Source organism: Micropterus dolomieu, linkage group LG07 (genome assembly GCF_021292245.1).
Source record: "Micropterus dolomieu isolate WLL.071019.BEF.003 ecotype Adirondacks linkage group LG07, ASM2129224v1, whole genome shotgun sequence".
Taxonomy (NCBI): domain Eukaryota; kingdom Metazoa; phylum Chordata; class Actinopteri; order Centrarchiformes; family Centrarchidae; genus Micropterus; species Micropterus dolomieu.
In genome coordinates, this window is record NC_060156.1 from 17084122 (window position 1) to 17108153 (window position 24032).

A 24032-nucleotide genomic window follows, 5' to 3' on the forward strand; every position below is an offset into this window, starting at 1 on the left:
AGTTCAAACTCTGAGACAGTGTTTTGTTCTCACAGAATGACTATAATATGATAGAGGCTCAGATAAATATTAGTTTGGCCTTGTTGACCAAATATTTGTCATGTGTGCTCTGTACGTCAAGAGCATCATATAACATAGTTGCTTGGCTGCCTCAATTCTCTGTGTTGTTATAATCGGCATTTTGGCATTCTTGCTTTACATGCACTCAGTTATGAGTTTTTAGGCACACCTAGCTAAAACTAACACAGTCTAATAAAATAGTCCTGCAATAAAGTCTACAGGAAGTTTATAATTTTTTTATAGTCTTTATGGTGTTTTTATTTTTTTTTTTTGAGGTTGCATTTGTGCTAATGGATGCCCATATAGCAAGGTAATGTTGATTCAGTGTTGGTCTGCTATCTGGGTGGTTTGCCATGAATTTGAAACAGACATTCATGATCCCCAGAGGATGTCCCCTGCCTACTTTGGTAATCCTCTGACATTTCATCTAGCACTACCAACAGGTCAAAGCTGACACATATTCTGTTAAAGTTGTAAACATGTATGGATGGATTTGCACCAAATTTTATTCTAGCGCCACACTGAAATTGACATTTGTGGTTTTGAGTGAAATGTTGACAACTATTGGATGGATTGCCATGAAATTTGGTACAGACAACCATGTTGACCACAGGATGAATTGTAATGACTTTGACATTTTGTTTAGTGCCTACATGTCTGTATTGAGCAGTTTGAATATTTTAAATGCAAAGGTATCTGTAAATCATCATTATTTCAGCTATTAAATCCCCACCTCACATCTTAAAGGTGAATAAAAATCTCTTCTTTGGCTACTATGCACCTGCAGTTCAACTTAAAATGCTATAATCACTGATGTCATGATGTGCCTGTGTACAAATGAAGCTGAGATGATGTCTCTCAGTTCATTAGTGCTAATTCATGTAAAGTGAAGGGATGGGGCGAGAGAAGAAAGACTGAGGATGAAAGAGACGGTAATGAATAAGGACTGAAGGAGGCTTGTGTGGGCTTATGCAGATCCCTCCACTCCATTCAATTTTTATTTCCCAACTTAATTTTCACAACCACTGACAGAATTTTGTTCCTCTCCTAGTTTCTGATCTTCATCCTTGGTTTTATTGACAGGGTGGAAAGCAATTTTTGTGCAAATCAGGTTATTCACTTGCAGTTTACTTGATCAGGCACTGCAGTTGGATAGAGAATATTGTCTCTGTGTGTGTGTTCATGTAGAGCATTCAAATCACAGTAGCAATAACATCAGAGGAAATCATATCCACTTAGCATTTCGACAGTACAGCTAGGTGTGACAATTCCACTGCTTGACATTGTTCCCTGTGGACCATTTATCATAATCAAGGTGGTCATGCCTCATGTGGCAGAGCCATTAATCGTAGGGTTGGGGGTTCAATCCCTGGCTCCTCCTGTCATAGTAAGTTTTTTAGCAGCATAAGAGTCTACAGCCATGCTAGCTCTGTGAGGCACATTAGTGCTTTGAGCTAAATGCTAATGTCAGCGTGTAACATGCTAACATACTGATGTTTAGCAGGAAATGTTTACAATGTTCGTGTTAACACACTGAACTAATTCGCTAATTAGCACTAAACACATATTACACCTTAGCCTGATGGGATTGTAAGTAGTTCACCAAGGATTGCATCATAAACTAAAGCAAGGGCGTCACTTTGTGTTGAAAAGTGATCTTCAGTATATGCAATTTTATGAAATATAACGGGGGACCAGTATGAGGTCAGAGTTACTACAGGTCGGAAAAAATATTGCATAACAGCACATCAAAAGGGCATAGTGTAGGCTAAAGAGGCGACAGTCTGGAAATACTCATAAAAGTCATCCATCACATCCACACCTGTAACACCATGTCAATCGAACAACGCCAAAACCACATCTACTGTACAGAAAGCACCAGTGCATGTGTTCAGTTTATCCAAAATCACTGCCCTAAAATATGACAAAATAGAAAAGACTTAAGGAATAACGTTAACAAAGTTAGCTAAAGATAATAAATCAACCCTATGTTTAAATAGATGCTGCATACCCTTTTAATGTTAGAGAAAAAGATGTCAAAAACCTAACTCAACTGTGTTGCTGTTTGTCATGTTCACATGGGAAGAACACAAAACTTGGACAAGAAGAAACTGTTAAGAATTTGTTAAAGTTGCTGATTGGCGCATGAACATTTTGGGTGATTTTAGAATCAGTAGGGTTTTTTTTTTGTTTAAGTTACTTTTTTTGGACAATGCACATTTGTTTCTTCTATATTTTAATTTGCATTGCATGTTTTCTTAATTTGCAAATAAACCTTTCTGTTTCAAATATTTTCATTTCTTGGTGCAAGCTACTTTACAGAACATTTCTAACAATTTGTACTTTTAAAAAGTGATGGGGGCAAAATCAGCCATTTCAAATAGTGGTGGGGACATATCCCCAGCATCCCAAGTGTAAACGACACCTATGAACTAAAGTGTTAGACAAATTTAAATTATGAGTTGATGATGCCTCTAGATGAAAATTTAAGGGCTAATCAGAATTATTGCAATTCATCATCTGGACACCATGAATATCTGGACCACATTGTATGGCAATCCATCCAACAGTTGTTGAGCTATTTTGGTCTGGACCAAAGTGGTGGACTGACAGACTGACTTGGGATGACATCTTTGTACAAAAGCCTCTGCCCAATGAATATTGTGTGGCTGTGTGGATTGGCATGCAGGTGTGCAGAAAATTAGTCTTGTCATGAATTTAAGGGAAAGATGGAGCTTTGCTAATAGAAGCTGAGAAATGTGAGTCTTGTGCACTGAATGTCAGGCTTGGAGCCTAATTGGAAGGTTGTTACGGTGCTGTGGAGCTCTCAAATGCTTCCCCTTGTAATCCTAAAAATCATTGTTTTATTTTAATTAATGCATTCTACACTGGCACGTTAACCAGGGCTTTAACAGCCAACCCTATTTTTTCTAGGTCATTAATGTCAGCCATATTTTACTGACCTTCCCTTGTGTCTGTTTGACCTCGTCTAGGTTTCCTGAGAGTGGTCACCTCTTGCCAGCTTTCACTAGAAACAGAAGATTAGAGGAGGAAACGCTGGAGGGACACCAGGAAGTTCAGACTATGCCAGGGCTAAAAGAACACCAACCCATTCAGAAAGAGGAGCACTTTGCAGCGTAATGTAGTTCTTTATGACTTCCTCCATGCAACATTGCTTGGCTGATTTCATTGGCTGACTATAGACTGAGGGACCAATGGAGCAGGACGGGGAGGATCTGAACCTCTCCTTTCTACTGGAACATGAAAGAGATATGATCCTGAAGGTGCTGCAGAAAGATGAGAAATTAAGGAAACGAGAGGAGAAGAGGATACGGTGAGGACTTCAGTTTCACCTTTTGTACTCAAGTCCATCTCGCTCAGAGTATTCTTAATATCCCTTCATGTTCTTCTCTTTCTGTGCAATAGGAAGCTAAAGAATGAGCTGCTGGAGATCAAACGAAAAGGTTCCCGTCGGCCCCAGGAGCTGGGGGAACGACAGTGCGCTCGCTGCCTGAAGACTTTGGGCCTGATCTTCGACCGAGGAGATCTCTGCAAGGAGTGTCAGCTGCGCGTCTGCAGCGACTGCCGCGTGAAAGCTCCCAACACACACCAGTGGAAGTGTAATGTTTGTGCCAAGATCTCGTAAGTGTGATGCCTGGTTTGGCTTAGATGGTTAATGACACCACGCATGTCTCCATTTGTCTGTGGGGGCCTCAGGTGTTTCAGTGCTGTGATCTTCTACAAGGCTTAAAAAAATAATCCACCCAAACACGAAACACTAAAGCATTAAAAACCTGGCTCGTCACAGCAGGGAAAGCACAGGTGATTGATAACATTAAAAACCACAGCATCCCATTTATGTGAGCTGGTTCCAAGGTGCTGGTATTTTTCATGCTGGCTCACTGTCATGGCTTACTGGGACTGAGCCATCACCTGTGCTTTTCCTGCTACTCAACACACATTATGACTATTGAGCAGTTTATGAAAATGATTTGGTCTTAGCGACTGATAGGACCAAGCTGGACTGGGTCTGTTCCAGTGTCGGTCAGCTGGTGTTGACAGTCAGCAGACAAGATAAAATAGTGTTTTATAAGTGTAAAGAGCCTTCAGTCATTCGCATAAAGATTTTTAAAAACATGTGTAGCGTCCGATAATGTCACTTGTGTGTCGCCTGAGGGAGACATGCAGGTAAATAAACAGTTTTCCCTGAAGTTAGCCCTGTTTACAAAGCTCACTGACCTCTAGTTTCCTCTGTAGGCTGTAGACTCCAACGTCCCTCTCTATCCAGAATCTCACCCAAACTCTGAGCCTTTTTTCTCCTCTTTTGGCCTCTTCTGCAGAAACTTCACTGAATATAAACAGTGCAAGCTGCTGGTTCCCGTCCATATTTGTTTTGGTATAATAACACTCAACAGTTGGCGGTCTGGTGGAATTTGCCGTGTTTAGTTGTATAGCAGCCGTTGTTACTGACCAGTCGTCTGTTGTGTCGTCTAGTGTAATTTACTCAGTCGGTTTATGCTTCTTCTAGACCAAAATCTGTGCAAGTTCGTGGAAACAATCTTTATTTGTGGTTTGTCCAGCCTTTGTAGGTTTTAGCTAGTGTTCAGGTTTGTCAAGTTTTAGCTGCTACATCATCACTGCATTTTAATATGTTGATTTAGATGTTTATTCTTCCATTTTGATACATTTAAAACATAATACTAAAATGTAGTTAATGTAAATGTCAACTTGTTTGTGTAAAGAAGTGTTATTAGAAATATTAAGAAAGACAAATCTTGCTGGAGCCTTGGCCTGCCCTCAAGGCATGGTTTATATATCGAATACAAAGAAGTTATGTGAGATATTTATAGCTCTGCTACAATGTAACTATTTGGAAGCAATGAAATTCTTACTAGGAAACATCAGGGTTTGGTGTCTGTTCTTCAGAATCCACTTAGCAGGGGGGAGGGTTTTCTTCTATCACTTTGCACAAAATATTAGGAGTGATATCAAGTTCTCCATCACCGTCGCCTGAATAATCACACTGTGGCCACAAGATGTTGTTTTCGAATAAGTGTAAGAAAGTGTTCTCAACTCTTGCTCTCTCCACCTACACATGTAGCCCACAGCTAAAGTTGTCATGCAGAAAACCACCAACTGAAACACAAGCAGAAAAATCGGAAGGAGAAAAAGTGCAGGTTGCACAAATCACTTTTCATCCCGGATATCTGCAGGTCTTTAAAAGTCTTTAAACATATGTTTAGAGTTTCCCTAAAATGCCATAGTAGTTATTAAAATGTGTTAAATTTCATTTATATTTACTGGAATATTTTTGTGTATATTAATATTATTATTTTTAATATTTTTTTGAAATGTTTTGTGTGATTACAGCAAACACTGTAATCCCCCAGTACATTTCTTTCCATTGGGTATTTTTCCAGCTGATTAATCCATCCGTTCATTATGTTTAATGATCAATATTATCAGGATTTGTTATATACAGCTTGAAGGTACTGATACTAATGTGATGTCATTACCTTCATGGACATGGTAAATAACTATATGCCTTATCATCCCTACTGGTTTTCATTGATATCTTTCATATGAGTATGTGATATAAAACAGGCCTTAATTGTAACTTTATGAAGCCTGCCAAAACCCTGTCATCACAAAATAACTCACTGGTTCTTGTTGGATAGAGTTTGGGTGGATTTTTTTAAACACTTGATGAATGTTGAAACATTGTAATCCAAGTAAAATGCAGATGTGTTTGCAGGGAGCTGAAGGTGGTAACAGGAGAGTGGTTTCTGGAGGAGCGGTCCAAGCGCTTTGAGCAGGGAGTGCCGAGCAGTGACGTGATCAAACAGACAATCATGAGTAGCCCCCCCAGTGAGTTTCACCCCTAATGTTCTGAAATCTTTAAAGCTGTTTAAAGCCAGACCAAAAAGAGTCCGGAAATAATATGTTTGGTGGTGAAGTAGTGTAGGAAATACGCTGATTTTATTATTTGATTCTTGATTTCTTTTTTTTTATCACAAGCCACAGCAAAAAAGTCTACAGAAAACCTGTCAGCACCTTCTCAGTTAGAGAACCCAGACACCCCAAGATCCAAAAGAAGTCCACTACTAATAGCTGTGGACGGTGCCAGGAGGAAAGGGTAAGTAGTGGAAGAGTACAAAACAGCTTAATTAACATTGCAAACACATACGTATTCTGAATAGGGTTTACTCAGTGAATTACAACATGAAAACATGAAACATGCAAAATATGCACTAGAAAAAACTGCATTAGAAAACAACAAGTGGATGCTCATTTGATTTTTCAGAGGACCTGAATGCATTTTAAAATACATTTCTTAAAATAACAGCAGTAATTAGATTGTGCCGGCTAGTATCACTCCTTATCTTGGCTGCACTTGAATGGTTCCTGAAGACATCGCAGTGATTCGGACAAAGAAGCCATACCAGCTCTGTTATAATATATCTATGAGGGCTGCTCTGTCAACAAAAATGAACTACTTTCATTTCAAAATCACAATAAGAGATCAGAGCGGTGGCTTCTAAAGAGTGTCTGCATTCACATCTTCCAAATACAATTTACAAAATACATGTTAAAGATTTTTGTTGATCATGTATCTTGTTAGCAGTAAAGTTTAATATAAAAAAAGTGCTACTGCATCTTATAAACAATTTCATGTGAAAAGTTAAATGTTTTAGAATTCACAAACAGTAGTAATAGACAGTCATGGGATTTATATTGTCATGTTACGTCAAGCAGGGAGGAGGTAAAGCAGGGATTCGGACGCAGGTTATACACAAGGCAGAGCAGTCTTTGGTGTTTATTAATAAATAAATGAAGGGTAAACAGCCTTACGCTGTGAAGAAGCAGGCAAGTGTAAAAAACACTCCAAACGCTAGGCGAACAGATCCAAAAAGGCACAAGCAAAAATCCAAATACCAGAAATCCAAAGTAAATCCATATTCTGGCATAAAATATAAATTTATAATACATAAATGTACAAGAGGGAGGTGATTAAGGTTGGAGCAAATAATCAAACAAGCGGGAAAACACAAGAGCAGGAAGTGAGGTGGACAGAAACGAGAGGAGAGATAAGTAACAAAATAAAACAGGAAACACGGAAATGAATGAATAAATTTTGACGTAATTATTAAGTAATTATTGTAGTAAAAAACAAATGGAAACAAAGTTTTAAATTGTTCTTTCAACATTAAAAACTTTGGAAGCAAGACTAAAATCTACAGCCATGCTAGAAGGTCTGTGAGGCAGTACTGTATTTAAAGATGGCTAATATGACAGCTCCCAAAAAGTGAAGCCAAAACATCTTGATCGCTGCTGTTAGTGGATGGTGGCAACTATATCTAGCTGCAGCCTGCAGACCTGAGCAGACGTGACGTAAGTTGAACTTCCAAGTATGGTTTGTCCCAGAAGACACTACGCACAAAACGTGTTGACGTTAATCTCGGCCCACATACAGTATATTCTAATGAAAAGCGGGTTTTTTTCTGTAGAGGCCAACAACAGAACTTTAAATACACTTCTGAGAAGTTTTGAGGCGAGAAATCAACTGTGGAGATTTTGAATATCGGCAGTTTTTTGAAGGCGAATCGAAAATGTCGGAGTTGAGAAGCTCCACAAGTGCCGTCGGGTGTCAATATTAAATAGCTGCAGTAACCTACCGGAGGCTGCACAGCAATGGAGGTTAACCCTATCTGCTAGCACGTCAGCCTTGAGGCCCATGTGCGCAGCTGTAGGTTTAACCGGTTGACATGCATACAATCAGTAACTTAGGTTTAGGCACACACACTGTGATGGTTAGGGTAAAGGTAACATGCTTCGCGGGGCTGTCTAGAATAGTTAGCTAGCTAGCTTGCTGGCGGCCGGTCAGCTCCCCCAGGTCCAGTCACACAGACCACTGCAGCCAACGCAGCAGACATGTCCACGGTGTGAACGATACTGTTAATGTTTGGTCGTACCGCTGTTATTCTATCATTAAATTCTGAGTAATGTTGTAAAGTTTTAACCCTAAATCAAGATACTTCTGGCTCATGATGTACAGAACATTCTTGGCTTGTGAAACTCAAAATCACTTTGAAACAAAAAAAAATAAACAACAGTGGTATGAATTGAAACATTGCTTTATTATTATCATCATTATTATAAATAAATATTTGCAGAAATTAAAGTATTAGTATCCTGTACAATATAATTATAGTATAGTGGGGCCGAGCGGCCGAGATAAATGTCATAACGTTTTGTGTGCGGTGGCTTCTGGGAAGAACCATATATGGAAGTTCAACTTCCGTCGCGTTTGTCTGCGGGCTGCTACCCTTCTCAATGGTGGGGGGGGGGGGGGGGGGGGGGGGGGGGGGGGGTTCAAGTTATGATTTACAGTGATGACGGTGAAATTGTGTTGATATGTTGCTGTTTAGCACATATAATGTTGACTATGTTCATTAGCTTAGTGTAGGTTTTTAACATGTTAACAATTTTGTGCCAATCCAGTGAATAATTGTTGAGATATTTCAAGTTGTGGACCAACATTGCTGTCTGTGCAGCTATGGTGCAAGTGTGGCTGAATATTCTGTATCTTATTCTGTATCTGGCTAATGGCTAATCACATGGCCTACATTTCCAAGAAATTTCATTCAAATCAGGAAGTTAGTTATTTTATCCTGCTAACTAATAAAAATGTCACAGGTGAGGGTGCTGAGTGCAGACTGGGGTGAGGACCCAAATGCAGACAATGGCAAGGCGAGGCAAGAGGATGCAGTTCAAAAAGAGATTTATTAACTCAAAACTAAACTGAAATAGGCTTACAAAGATAATCCAGAACAGGGAAAAACGAAGGAACAGGCAGGAACACACAACATTAGACGCACATACACAGGATGTGACCAAGACTGGAGACACAAGCAGGCATACATATACACAGGGACTAACGAGTGGGGCGGGAGCAACACAGGTGAGATACATCGGGTAATCAAACAAAGCTAGACAAGGACACCAGGTACAGAGGGTTACCAAAATAAAACAGGAAATAAGGTTCACAGGAACACACAAGGCTAAACAGAACACAAGACCAGGAGTAAACACTAAAGACCTGAACTAATGTACAGGACTAAGAACTAAGACACGAGACAAGACAGATACTAAGTAACTTAAGGATGCAGATGAATAATAATGAACAAGGCTACACAGAATACACAGAACCAAAAACAGATTTAAACAGGAAACATGAACACAAAACCACATTCCTAACAAAAAATAGAAGCAAACGGGATGGTAAACAACCTATTTAGTGCAAATAATTGATCAAAACAATTGCAGTACAATAATTCAGTTCATCTCTATCTAGAGTGTTTTTTCATCTGCAGGATGCAAACTGTAGAGTTGAGTGACCCAGATGATTTTGATAAAGCAGACGGGGCAGGGAGACATAGTGTAGTGACTCTGCAATAATGGACATGACTGATTATCTCCAACATGCAGCAGATAACAGACTCCCTGTGTTTGTGTGTAGAAGGATGAAGATGGATAAGAAAGGCAACCGAAACACCTTGAAGCCGGAGAACGGAGTCGACAGCGTCAGTGTCAAATCTGCTTCGGATGGAGATGCTCAAAGCGTACGAAGTGTTCGCTCTGCACCGAGTCCACGTTCAAACAGGTGCCTATTCACACTACCAATAGACTGAGATATGTACTGTACCCCGCATCAATGTCATACCATAGCTCTATAAGAGTTCACATTAACACAGTATTTTAGGCTTAACCCTTTCGTGCATGGTGTCCACATTTGGGGACAGTTATTGTAACTCCATTTTGGGGTAATATATCATGGTTATGTTCTCCAAGTCATTTGAGGACAGTGGCAGTTGATTGATAGCAACATTGTAACAGTGGTTACTCCAAGTATTTATTGCTTGATGACCTCATCAGTCCAAGATGGCCGACTGTGATGGCCATGTGCTAAATGCCTCAGACATATCTATGAAAAACTTTTATTCAAGGAGGTCAGTCAAGATAAGAAAATTTTAGTATGTGCAGTAAAGTATTATTAACAGGTTTATGTTTATAAATTAAAATTTAGAGTAAAATGTAGTTTTTATACACCAAAAATCGACTTTCTACGTATATGGACGCCCTGCAACAGTGGAGTCAGATTGCATAAAGTTGGATTTCTGTAACCAGCTAGTATATCTATTCTACTTTCAAAGATGTAATTAATTGTATTGTATTATAATAAAACAGACATTTAACAAATATATGAACATTAATAACAATGCAAACTACAGCATTAAATTGCAACATTTGACTGCTTTCCGACCTTTACATGAAATAAGAATAAGTACTGTACTCACATAATGTGAAGAAATCAGTTTTAACTACAACTATGTTATCTGTTACATGTTGTATGTTGATGTATAAAAAACATATTAACACATAATCCATATTGTCAGGTGTGGCATTTTACTCCTTTTTTGCATGGTGTCCACATACGGGGACAGTTAAATAATTTAAAAACAAAACAGAATTTTGAGAAAAATGTAAATGGATTTTTATATTAACCCAATTTTGAGTAATAAAAAGAATCTTTAAAAAATCTTGATAATGTTTTTAATTATTCATACATGAGAGGGTTAAGCTGGTTGATATCTGTTTGAAAACATTTCAGTGACAACAAAAAAAGAGCATTGAAGAAAGTGAGATGGCAATGACATTAACATGATATTTGAGTAAATCTATTTGAGTGAAATTCAAAGAGCTTTGAGCAGGTTGTTTCCCACAAGTGTTACACAACTATTCAAGACTTAAATTAACATTATTTCATGATGAAGGATGAAAGGAATGTCATGGCTGTTAAATACTTCTTGTTGATCTGGATAATGGTTTTCAGGGGCGGTGCAGTGGCCTTGGAGTCCTCGGGGATACCCACGATTCCCAACAACCTGCGGTCCCAAACTCAGGATAGATCCCCTACTCCCAGCGACAACCGGAGGGTCAGGGTCAGCAACCGATACACACAAACACAAAACACACATACCAACACGCAAGGATAAACTATCAAACCTAACCGCTTGAGTGTGTGTGTGTGTGTGTGTGTGTGTGTGTGTGTTTGTTTACACGCAGCCTGACGGAGCAGAGAGCACTGCCAGTTTACGCGACAGCGCATCTGAGAAAAAAGCTGCCGGCCATCACAGGACGAACTCAGGCACCCCGACCATTTCTGTGTCCAGGGCCTCAGTTTCATCAGGTATCTCCACTATGACCCACACCTCTTCCTTAGTCTTTTTTTTTTTTTGCTTCACATTGAAGCGACATGGGTCCTGCTGTTGTCTCACAGCTCCACACACAAATATTTCAATATCTGAGTCACAGTTTCAAGACGTGTTAGAGGCAGCAGTATTATACTGGAGGTTAGACAGTTTAAACAGGGCTGTGCAGAAACACTTAGCTGCTCTCCAACCCAGACCATGAAGTACCTCGTAAAGGGCTGAACTACTCTACACTCCTGACTCCTAACTTAAGCCCCTGTCACTGCTCTGCTTTATGTGTTGAACTCTCCTCTTTTTAAAGTATAATCTGCTCTACTTTGTGTCTCTCTGTGTTATCTCCACTAGTAACAGCTGCTAAGAAGTGTGTTAAGATTTTAAAATTAGCTGGAAAAAAGCTGCTGAGTGAGGTCCCCATCCACACCCACAGATGTGTCAGACCACATATTCAGTATTATACTGTATACTGAAGATATAATCATTTTGTCTTGTAGCATTGTATTTCCCATTTTAGGATTTTAAGATCCTGACTACAGTTTGTCTCTGGATGAGTCCTCAGATCCTCAAAACTCAGATGCTCACTGTTTCAAAAATCTCATACAAACTCTTGTGGTAAAGCTGCCTCCTGCAGTTTTAGACCCAGTTGTGCCTGCTTATTTACACTGGTTATCAGTTTCCAATTTCCTTTCTCTTTTTTTCCTGTACAGTTATTTTACATGTTTAAAGCTGCAGTCGGCAACAACTGACAACGTCTAACAGCAGGATGAGAGTCTAGTACACCACTGTCCCAACTCAAAAGTTATTCCCCACTGTTTGGCATCATGCTTCTTTGCCACTCGTCAACACGAGAGCCATGGCATCGAACATGAGCCCGAAGCTCCTGTGGAGATGAGACATGAGTGTTTTGTACTATTAACTGTGTTCTTTCATTGCTGCTGGTTGTTTCTCAGACAATTAGTGTTTGCAAAACTTCTGAAGCGCGCTGAAGATATTGAGCTTGACTGAGTGAGAGCATGCAGGAGCAGTGAATTACTGCTCTGATTGGTTGTTTTGACTCGGGCAGGGTGGATTTTTGCAAATGGCATCAGGAGCAGTAGGAGGAACCAGAGGAACCAGATTTTTTTTCACAGATTATCTGTCTCATGTACTACTCGGGATATAGTGACAGTTTCAGCAAATGTGTCAGAAAGTTATTTTTTATAAAACTGACCCTTTAATGAAATTTTTATGTAAAAAAAGTTAATGTTTCCAGTTTCATCTCACCTGATTATCTAACTAACTACATTAGTTTGTGGGGTTACAGGTTACATTACGAAAAGCCCTGGTCAGGACTAGCACATCCACTGTGTAGTATTTCCCACTATGTGTAATTTTCCATAGATCATCAACTGGTGAACCTGCTGACTTATGTCTGGGACCTGTTGCTTACACCCCAGTGTTTTAGAATGATATCATGAATCTAGCCATCAAGTGCATATTTAGGCCAAGACCACTTTGCTGTAACCAGTAATAAAACAAATTACTAAAAGAAAACGGTAATATTATACCCATTACAATCTCAGTAACGCGCGTTACAACACACCTTTTTTTAATAATTCACCAACACAAAGAAGCATTTCACCACCAGAAAAACAAATCCATGACCATGAGTAAAAGAGTAACGTTATTTCCTGCTGAAAGTCGATGGTTGACATTGAAGGCAGAGTGCAAACTACGGGGGAGCTCGTCTCCTCTTAACAAGACGGTAGCTCCCCTGATGGATCATGCGTAAATAGATTTCTATAGGCCATGTGTTTGTGCTTTAATGAATTACGTTCATGATTAGAGAAGCTGCTGTCAGTTCATCCTGACGGATCCTGTCGGAGTGTCAGGAGATTCAAATAATCAATGACATTATGCTGCTGTACCTCATGCGTAAATGCGCACAGCGTCTTTCTTACTTGGGAGATGATTCACCCATATCCCCCCGCCCCCCCATCGTACTATCATACCATGATAACGCGCCCAAATAGCAGTGAAAGTAACTCAAAGTAACACAAAAGTAGTGTAAACCATTACAATTCTGAAACAGTAATATTGTAATATAACTAATTACTCTCAAATTTAACTGGTAATCTATAATGTAATACATTTTGGAAAAAACTTGCCCAACACTGCTCATGGAGCTAACATTAGCTTCATTAGCAAGCTAACTACAGCTTATAAAATCTGCCAGTGACACTTGAAATTTCAGCAAAATGAAAAGCTGCTTTTATCTACTGCTGTCTAAACGTCATGACTTGATGTTTGAATTTTGAGAGGTAATCTGCAACCGTTATCATTGTAAACTGTATATGTGCTGTGTGAGAACAGAAAGCCTGACAGGTGGAGCCTCCAACTCTAGCCCCAAACCTAACAAAAAGACATGAGAGATGGTTTCGATCTTCTTGTCTAACTCTAGGCAAGAACTTTTTAGTTGATTTTCTGGCATGCTAGTTACAAAGTAAATTAAGTTTGTTATTATTACTGTTATATATCGTTTGGAAATTTCCACGCATGGTAATAATCATTAGTTTCTACCCTCTATTGCACCGTCTGCTTCTGTTGTTTCTGTGCTTACCTTCCAGCCCCTCACTGCCTTCAAACAACATCTTTGAAACTATTTTTTTTTCTCACTCCTCCTCTGCATCCCCTGTCTCCCTCTCCTCTCACCACTTGGCCAGATCACAGTCGCTCAGAGATGGACCTGTCAGCTCCTGGTTCTGAACCCAGTGACGACGCCTTCAGTCTCAGAAGCCATTCCGTCCCCGGACTCAATGAAAAAGTAAGCGCCATCACTTTGTGCCCTTATCCTCCTTCAGCTGCATCCCTGCACACTGACAACGTATTTGATTTCTGCAACAAATTCACCACAGAATTCACAATCACAGGAAAAGCTTTTTGAGTGTGAAATCCACACAGCCTGTTTGATTTTTCAGTCCACACCCCTTTTAAAGCCATAAATCTACTATACAGTATGTCCACATCGAGCTCAGGATCTGTGGGCTGATGAACTCAACGTGATGCATCAGATGTGGGGCTGAATGTTAATTTCCCTTCAGAGCTCACTTCAAAGAGCATGACAACATCTAAACGGCTGTAGGCTGAAAACAGGTGGAGTGTCTGATGTTCAGTATAGGGCTGCTTTGTCTCTGTGTTTACTGGGTGTTCCTTTGCATTCACAGCGCTTCACGAAAATGCAGACACTCAGACACATGATTTTTTTTTACCCGACTAATACCATTCATGCTCACAACTTTACTGTAAACCCAATAACAGTGTGATTTTGCCCGTGATTAACTAGTAAACAAATGACCACACTCTGTCCTGACTCTGTCTGATCGGATTTATGGAAGCCGGCTGCATCCACCCACACAGGGCTGCGGTGTGGAAAACTGTGCAGCGTTCAAAGACGCTTTGGCCAGCCTCCCAGATGCCATCTCCCTTTTGATTAAATCTGAATGCTGTCATCCGCAGGAGTTTTCTGATGAAGATGCGGAGGAAGACATCGATGCCCTGATGTCGGCCCACAGCAATCCTGCCAGCCGACGCTTGAGCAACGCAGTGTCAACGGTAACGCCCATGTTGAAGCTAGTTCAAACACACCATGATCAAAACCAGATTCTGGGAAGTCCTGTATTCATATTGTGCAGTACAAACATGCACACAACGTATACACACATCACTCGCTTAACCACCATCAGCTGACAAATGCGTCAGGTGTGTTTGTTCTACTGTTGACTGTGTAAACATAGTGTAAGCTTCGAGGCCGGGGGACAGCTTGTGTCACGACACCTTCCACTGCACGCTTAGGAAGCCTGTAGCATTTACATAATCTATCTTGACTTTGTAGTATGATAATGTAAAGGGTTACTGTTATGTTTATGAGAACAAGCTGCAGAAACACATGTAAATGTAGGTTAATGCAGTCTTTGTTCTGTGTATATTTGTTAAAAATTCCTTGTTAGTAATAACTTTATATTCTTTTATCATATTATATGATTGATTAAGCCACGTTACCCAAAAACATATTATCCCTCTTACCCCTGGTGGAATCTAGCTTTACAGACAGTTTTTGGTTTTATTTGCACATTTGTGTTCTGATTTTTTTTTTTTTTTGCATTGGGCAATGGAGCTAAGTGAATTTTCTTTTGTGATGCTCACATGAATAAGAAAATACATTTAAAGCTGCACTATTCAATATTATTATATTAATAATTATGTCGTAAATGACGGGCGGCGCGGTGATGCAGTGGTTAGTACTGTCGCCTCACTGCAAGAAGATCGTGGGTTCAAACCCCTGGAGTTTGCATGTTCCCCCTGTGTCCGCGTGGGTTCTCTCCGGGTGCTCCGGCTTCCTCCCACCGTCTAAAGACATGCAGGCTAGGTGATTTGGTGTCTCCAAAATTGTCCTTATGTATGGATGTGAGTGTGAGTGGTTGTTTGGGTATGTGTGGCCCTGTGATGGACTGGCGATCTGTCCAGGGTGTACCCCGCCTTTCGCCCGATGTAAGCTGGGATTGGCTCCAGCCCCCCGCGACCCTGTACGCAGGATAAGCGGTTGATGATGGATGCATGGAGTAAATGACTATGAGCATTGAACTTGAACACAAACTGCTTTGCACCAAATAAAAGAAAGACAAAGTTAGGGACTAGCTGGTGAATATAGTGAAGCATTTAGCAGCTAAAGAGCCAGATGCTTCCCCCAGGAGTTAGGGAAGACTAAAAAGAGATCTGGACTTGAGTGGGTGCAAACATAACTCCAAATGACTGCTAATGTTGCTCTGTCTGCTGAATGAGAAAATAGGCAACTGATTGCTAACACCTTTACCTCACCAACAAGGTAATATTGTAAATTGTATTGCCCATAAGTGGCTTTGTTCCTTATCACAAACGATGTCATTTTTCAGTCCAATAAAAAGAAATTATACAACGGTGAACATCTCGAGAGCAATAACAACAACAGACTCCAGTCACAGTTTTAATATTTTAAGAGCAATATCTCTTTTCTGAAATAGTGTTACTCTGGATAATCCACAGACCTCGCTGTGAACAGTTTTTTGTTGTAACTAAAATGATTTTTGTTGAAATAGTTCCTGTCAAAACGGTTCTGTGTTCTGCTGACTGACTAGAGTAACAGGGACACTGATTCTGGAAAGAGATGTTGCTGCTGATATGTTTTAAATGTGATTTTCTGTTGCCCTCAACAACACAAGTTGAATTGAAGTCCATTGTACTGGGGGGGGGGCACAAATAATCGATATCTCAAAACATGGACACATAAAACTATCTGCATGGTTAACTGTTATCACACATATTAAAATGGTACCCTTTTTTACATGACTTGATTTCCCATGTTTACACTTGGGCCTTGTGCAAAGTGAACTTGATCACACGTTATTTTCTTCTGGACACTGGCAGAAAATCCACTTATGCAAATGTCCTAAATAATTGGCTTATTTGCTGACTCATACCATGTTCATTGTTATGTGCGTGTGTGTGCATGTGTGTGTGCGTGTGTGCATGCGTGCGTGCGTGTGTAAAGTGAGAGCTGCATAGGTAAACATTTGAGACAGACGTCCTGCCTGTCTGACATTTATCAAGTCATCTCATAAATAACAACAGCAACCCGTCACTAAGCTGCTGTTGGTTGTATGAATGGAAGTGGAAGGAGGTGATGAGGGATATTATGCAGATAGTTGAGTCTATCATTGAGTCGAGCTCTAATATATTCTGCCCACTCTTACGTGATTCACTTCATGGAGGGTGGATAATGAAAGCGCCACTGTAGTAGTGTTTTTCACGCTTTAGAGGAACCGTTATTTTTATTCTTTTAATTTAGAGAGGTTGATTATGATTATTTTAATCAAATGAAATCGACTTTGGTCATATATACAAGCATAAACAGTACAGTATGCAAAATGTGTTCTCTGCAATGCCAGATCTAAGCCTTAACCTATGTAAATTCTTCATTTCTCCAGTCCCTTTTGCCCAAGACACTGACTACACACAGAAAGGCCCTGCCCCAGCCTGGAATCAAACCCAGGACTTTCCTGCTGTAAGGAGAGAGTACTAACCACTGAGCCCCTGTGCTGCCCTCAAAGATGTAGTTTCTCATGCTGTTGAATTGTATTGCATTATACAGAGAAGTGTTACTGTTTTGAGCCTACCCTCATTGGTATCAATGTGGTGGACAAAAGTAATTGGGCCACCTGTCAGTATAACAGCTGAGGACTGTTATTAGTTTTGTGGGTTTTTGATCACAAAACTGATCGTACTGGACAAATACAGAATGGAACTTGGAGTGCACAAGATGAAAAGGTAAGGGATCACCAAAGTTGCGTCACTGAGGAGGACATGAATGTCTGTACCACATTTCATAGCAATCCATCCACGAGTTGTTGAGATGTTTCACTCAAAATCTCAAAAATCAACCTACAGGCGGTGCTAGATGAAAATTCAGGATCACCAAAGCCGTTCTCTGGGGACCTGGAAACATTTAAAATTATAAATATATAAAGATTCGATAGACATAGTAAACATTATGGAGGAACTACACTCCTTCCTCATTCTGACTGTTGTCCTGTACGTGTTGATTTCACAGACGATTCCAGATCAGTTGTAATCTCTGTGGTTTCCTCTGATAATCTCCATGGTAACCGTGCGCACTGTGGTTTCTGGCTGTGGCGCTGTAGACAGGAGGGTTTCTGCTGCTCCTCCTCAGGGGCCTGGGGGGGGGGGTCTGTGCTCGAGGTCTGGCTCTATCAGTAACACATCAAAAGTGCTCAGATCGCTCTCCTTCTCTTTTCCCTCCTTCCTTCCCCCGTTTATCTCTCTGTCTCTTAAATGAATCGGCTGCTAGTCTTCCACTCCCTGCTCAGAGAGAAGGTGGGGGTACCTCAATGTCCCTGACTCGGATGCTGAGACTGTAAGTCTCCTATTCCATATTTGTGCATGCATTTAAATCCACCATTACATAATAGAAACATAAAGGTGCAGCACCAAAGCACAAATATTACATTTGATATATAATGTATGCTGATTTTTCCTAAATGTACCGCCATATATTCAGAATATACCTGAATGTTCAGTGTGTCTTTGTGGTCATACTTTGCTTTTCTTAATGTTTTCTTTTTGTCTCTTTCCATTATGTCTAAGCTCCTCACATTAAACTAGTCATGTATCACACTGGCTCCCTGCAGGATATAAGTGAGGTAGACTTTCCATTAGAAGAAGCACAGTGTGGCTCAATTCGGGCTTCTTTACTTCAGCACTTGCCAGACAGCAATGCTATTATCAGTGGATTATAACACGTTATATCCTTTCCAGAGCTACCACAGTCATGTTTGCCTGCTTTCCAAGGCATTTTCCAGATGAAATTACCTGCTGCGGTTGTAATGATTTGGAGTCTTTTGTTTATGAAATAGGTTTTGCAGGTGAACAATATGAGGAGGCAAAATGTGGTCTTTAAGCTTCAAGTCGTGAAAGACTTTTTAAAAACTTTTTAATTTGGCTATCTATGAAACTCAGGAGGCGCTGCCACACAGGTCAATACACTCACTGTCAAGAATTTACTGTTAACTTTCTGGGTGTTACTGATGATAACAAGACCATACGACTGGCCTCTGCGGTGGCGATAGCCGTAGCCATAATTTCTTCGGATTTGGCACATACATTCACTTGGACGCAAGGAAGAACTGATTAGATTCAAGAATTGATGACCAAATTTCACAATTGGTCAAACACTGAACTGATGACACTTTTGACTCAAAGGTTAGGGTTACTTTGTCCTTTCTTTGGCCAGAAGGGAAGATTGTGACCATATTTCACAGTTGGTTGTACACTGAACAGGTGACACTTTTGACTTAAAGGTCAAAGGACATTGTGAGCTCAAAATAGGTTTTTAGCCATAATTTAAGAATGGATTTTATGATTTCAGATTTTACATGTTGAGTGGGACAACACAATGAGTAAACAATATTTACTTTTATGACTTTTATATGCAGTTAGAGTTGAAAGGTGATTAATTGAGAGTTGCGCAACAGAAAATGAATCAGCAACGACAAGACATTTTTCAAACAAACAAAAGTGTAGCACAAGATTTTCAGCTGTAAGGATTTGCTGCTTTTCTTAGATTTATTTGATGGTAAATTAAACATCTTTTGGGTTTTGGGCAGTTGTCCATACAAAATAAACAATTTGAAGAACGATTAATAGATTGATCAGCTTGAGCATTTCAGTTTTTAATTTGCAGTGTAATCAAAATATCATCAAATGAAAAATTACAACCTATTTTGAAATCCATAACTTTTCCAAAGTCCCCTTTCCACCCACACGCACAAACAAGAGGGTCAACCAAAATATGTCAAAGTGAAAAAAAAAGAGAAAAAAGGAAAAAACATATTATACTGGAAGAAACTATAAAAGCATAAATCCCACATGGATATCAGTGACACAAATGTGCTTCCACTACATCCTTCCACTTCATACATAGGAAATAGTTTTCTGCTCCATTAATGTCCTATATGATACACCACATCCTTTCACAAGCAATAACCTTTCCAAACTCACTCATTTCTGAAGAGGAGGTGCTCCAGGTGCCTTACAGCTTCTGATTTTTCAAGGCAAACTTGAGCAGTGCTCTCTTTTTTTAATGAGGGCCCTGTTCATACGTCCTCTATACCAGAATACCCTCATCTCCCCTATGTGTCCAGCAGACCACTGAATCTTCTGAAGTCCACAGTATGCAACCATGTGCGAGTGCAGCAATGCACATTTTTAATGGCATGAGCCTTCCCCATAACATTACCGTGTATTGCCACAGATTTTATTCAACTGAAGATCATACTGTTTTATTTCCATATTTTATTTGTTTTCTTGATTTTCCATATCATCTCTTTTACACTTTATACCTCATGTGTTGCTCTCCGTTTTCTTTCCTGACCTCTTCAACTCCCTTTTCTTCCTTTGACCTTCTCCTCTCATATCTCGCTCTCAATCTCCTGTCTTTGCCTAACAGAGTAGCATAAACAGCATGATGAGCATGTACAGCGAGACTGGTGACTATGGCAACGCCAGGGTGAGCGGCGAGATCCTGCTGAAAATCAGCTACAGCTACAAAACCGGTGCTCTCAATGTCCTGGTGAAAGAGTGTCACAACCTGGCAACAGGAGATGAGAGGAGGCAACGCACAGACGCGTAAGAGTGCGCGCACACACACACACACACACACACACATAAATACTGTGCTTAGCGCTCAGATACTCCAACATTGCTGTCTTACCAGGAGATAGATGAGAATATTAATATGTCCGTTTTATTTTCTGTGTGTTAAGTAGCCTAGCTTAGCACAAAAACATCAGGGGAAAACAGTATCTAAGAAAAAGAGGCAAAGTACACCTTCCAACAACTGTTCAAATGTCCACATTGGCTTACAAGTTAAGCATTCAAGTTCTTATCTTTTTCTTATTTATTTATTTATACTTATTGTTTTAAAATGTTTAGTGTTCATTTTTTTATTTGCTTCAGTTATAAACCAATAATAACAACACTGTGGGTGCCAGGTTGTGAAAAATCACCGCTGCTGGTGTGTCAATAATAGTCAAATCATTAATAAAGGAATTCATTGAAGGTCAGGTGTTTCTGCTATTTCTAATAAGTCATCAAATGTTACTAATGCCATTAATGAATAGTTGTTCACATGAGCATCTACTGTATAATAAATCAGGGGCAGTGGTATAGACAATAAATAATAGTGTACTGGATGGATTTGCTGGTATTTATGTGTTGATGTGTGCTTGTGGATTTGTCTGTATAATTGTGATGGAGACTATGTCATTGTGTTGCATTACTGTTTTTAGTGACTGGTGATTGTTCTGTGTGTACCTGCCCAGGGACTGCAGATGGAAATGAGCTAATAGCTAAATCTGGTGTAAATCATCTCTTCTCATTTTAAGATTAATGCTTTTTGTGCATGGTCCTTGTTTAATTAATATTTATCTCCTCTGAGCCACCTTGTCTTCTTCATGGCAGTTATGTGAAGACTTACCTGCTGCCAGATATGTCACGACAGAGCAAGAGGAAGACAAGCATCAAGGCCAACACCATTAACCCCGTTTTCAATGAGACTCTAAGGGTCAGTGGTTTGCAAAGATTATTCTGTGAACTTAAGTTGGCCAATTCAAAACATTGGTCTTTGAGTTCATGTTTTCCCTGTGGTGTGTAGTACGTGATCAGCCACTCGCAGCTGGAGACACGAACCCTGCAGGTCTCTGTGTGGCACCATGACCGGTTTGGACACAACAGCTTCCTGGGAGAGGTGGAGCTGACCTTTGACTCCTGGGAGTTTGATTCCCAAATAGAGGACTGGTACGCTCTGCAGCCCAAGGTAGGAACTAGAATCGAGCATGTTGTCACACATGTTGTCTTCTTCTTCTGCGTTATACAGTAAAAACAATGATGAATGATGTGATTGATGTTTGTGTAGCTGGAGAGCAATATAGACTCCACAATGCAGTATAAAGGAGAACTGACTGTCGTGTTGAAGTACATTCCTGCAGAGAAGAACCTCACGCTGCCTCTGGACCAAGTACAAGGTACATTCATAACTCTGATGGCTATTAAATTATATATCATGTTCTAACTCATATTGTTTAAAATAGGTAGAATAATTTCACAGACAGATAGAGTTAGACAATAAATTTCCCTTTTAGAATGTTATTCAGTATATTCTGTATAAGCTTGTTTCAGCTTTTTGTTGAAGTTATATTATGTTTACACTGAGTGAGATAAACCACTCCATGAGATGGAAATGTCCTAGTTTTCTTGTAGATCATTTTCTTTTAATTTCTATGGTATATTTGGGAACTTTCAGATCCCTAATAGACTTTAGAATATGATTTTGTGGGTTTGATCAATGTTTGTCTGCACAGTTTACAGAGTGACCCACCAGGGAGAAGGCTGCTTGTTAACAGAGTTAAATTAACTTATCTAAAATAAGCACCTCCTTCCGCTGAATTGAAAAACTTGTTCATACACAATATTTCTCGCAATTTAATTTAAAGACTTGCTGAGAATTCTATTCTCTGTCTCTAATTAGCGCTGCTATTACAATATTATGAGTTTTCCTAATACTTATTTTTATTGTCTACATTTATGGTTGATTTTGTTTTTGATTATGTTTCTGTTTGTTTAATCTATTTCTAATGTTTTCATTAATTTGTGGTTTGTTGACACCTGAATGCAGGTTATTCTTTCTTTGTTAAAAAAAAAAACATGCTTATCATCATAAGTACGTGTCCTGAGTTTATGTGTGCATAGAGTAAAAGGTGAATATTCATGTCTGTGTGCATACGCTTTGTTTTCATAAGTGTAAAATAAATAAATCTGAACTTTTGAATTGAAGAATGTTTGTTCTTTCTCTCTGTCTGCTTCCCTTCCCCCTCAGTGAAGAAAGGGTTCCTGAAAGGCAAGAAGACAAGCAGCTTTACTCTGCCCAAAGGGGGCATGGTTGAGCTGCTGGTCAAAGGAGCCAAAAATCTTACTGCTGTCAAGTCTGGAGGCACTTCTGATCCTTTTGTGAAAGGGTGAGATGCTCCTTTCATGGGCGGGTTAGAAACCTTTAAATGGATGCTAAACTGAGGCGCAATGTTGGTAAAAGACTCAGTTCTAAAGCAACGATTCTTAGCATTCTTGGTACAGTTATTCTGTGTAATAAACTAATGCCAAAAACAACATTAAATAGTCCAGTGTGAAATAATAGCAATAAATATCTAATGCTATATGTAATATATCCATATGGCCTACAGCCATAGACTTATTATGAGACAACGAGCCCCTTGACACAGACATGTCAAAAAAAAAGAAAAATAAGGCCTTACCTCCTTCTACTGAAAGACATTTTGTAGATGTTTAGCTTCTTTTTGTATTTTTGTGTGTATTTAAGGTAGTTGTTTCATGGCTATTTGTGGTCCTTTTACTGATTTGTTGTTGTTTTGTGTCCCTTTTTTACTAATTTGATTGACTTTCATATGAGAAATGTTGTTGAAATGTTGTCACTTTATACAAAGTCTCTGGTCCACTGCCTCTGGGCCTGTACCCGGTTCAGTAATATATCCATGACACTAACCCCTCACTCCTGGCTCCCTTACTACATAAAATTTGAGTTTTGAAAAACACAGACTAAGCATTGTAAAGTAAATTTGTTTATTTTAACCCCCAGATACCTCCTGCCTGACAGCAACAAGTCAACCAAGCACAAGACAGTGGTGGAGCGACGCACTGTGAACCCACAGTGGAACCACACCTTTACCTATTGTGGCCTGCAGCCAGGAGACCTCAACAACGTCTGCTTGGAGCTCACGGTCTGGGACAAAGAAGCTCTGGCCAGCAATGTCTTCCTGGGAGGAGTCAGGCTTGGGGCTGGCACAGGTGTGTGTAAGGTTGACTGCTGGAAAAGAAAAGCACCTGGTTAGATTTTGTTAGTCTGAGAGACAAGACGTTTATTTCTCTTAAAAGGTGTTTCAGATAAGGTGGTTTAAACCTCTGAAGTTGCACAGTTGCACAGTTGTCGGTGGGCTAAAGAGCTTTACTGGAACTTTGAGGAGGCGGATGCTGTAAATCTTCAGGAATAATTTCTGCTGTAATGCATACTCCATAAAAGTAAGTTCAAGAAAAAATGGCTTA

General features: G+C 39.8%; 1 protein-coding gene across 5 annotated transcripts in view; it reads left to right on the top strand.

Moving 5' to 3' along the window:
* The window catches only part of sytl5 (synaptotagmin-like 5), a 54554-nt gene that overhangs the window by 27217 nt on the left and 3305 nt on the right, over positions 1-24032 (top strand). For 3 of the 5 annotated variants that reach the window (XM_046053504.1, XM_046053502.1, XM_046053503.1), the window contains exons 2-16: positions 3054-3394; positions 3487-3702; positions 5816-5928; positions 6079-6196; positions 9581-9724; positions 10955-11063; positions 11188-11311; positions 14033-14133; positions 14826-14921; positions 20368-20546; positions 21381-21483; positions 21574-21735; positions 21835-21943; positions 22795-22933; positions 23569-23777. In XM_046053504.1, coding sequence (XP_045909460.1) covers positions 3276-3394; positions 3487-3702; positions 5816-5928; positions 6079-6196; positions 9581-9724; positions 10955-11063; positions 11188-11311; positions 14033-14133; positions 14826-14921; positions 20368-20546; positions 21381-21483; positions 21574-21735; positions 21835-21943; positions 22795-22933; positions 23569-23777 — 2041 coding nt within the window. In that variant the 5' untranslated portion in view covers positions 3054-3275. The remainder of the gene's footprint in view (positions 1-3053; positions 3395-3486; positions 3703-5815; positions 5929-6078; positions 6197-9580; positions 9725-10954; positions 11064-11187; positions 11312-14032; positions 14134-14825; positions 14922-20367; positions 20547-21380; positions 21484-21573; positions 21736-21834; positions 21944-22794; positions 22934-23568; positions 23778-24032) is intronic. The other 2 variants (XM_046053506.1, XM_046053505.1) reach the window with 2 other exon arrangements.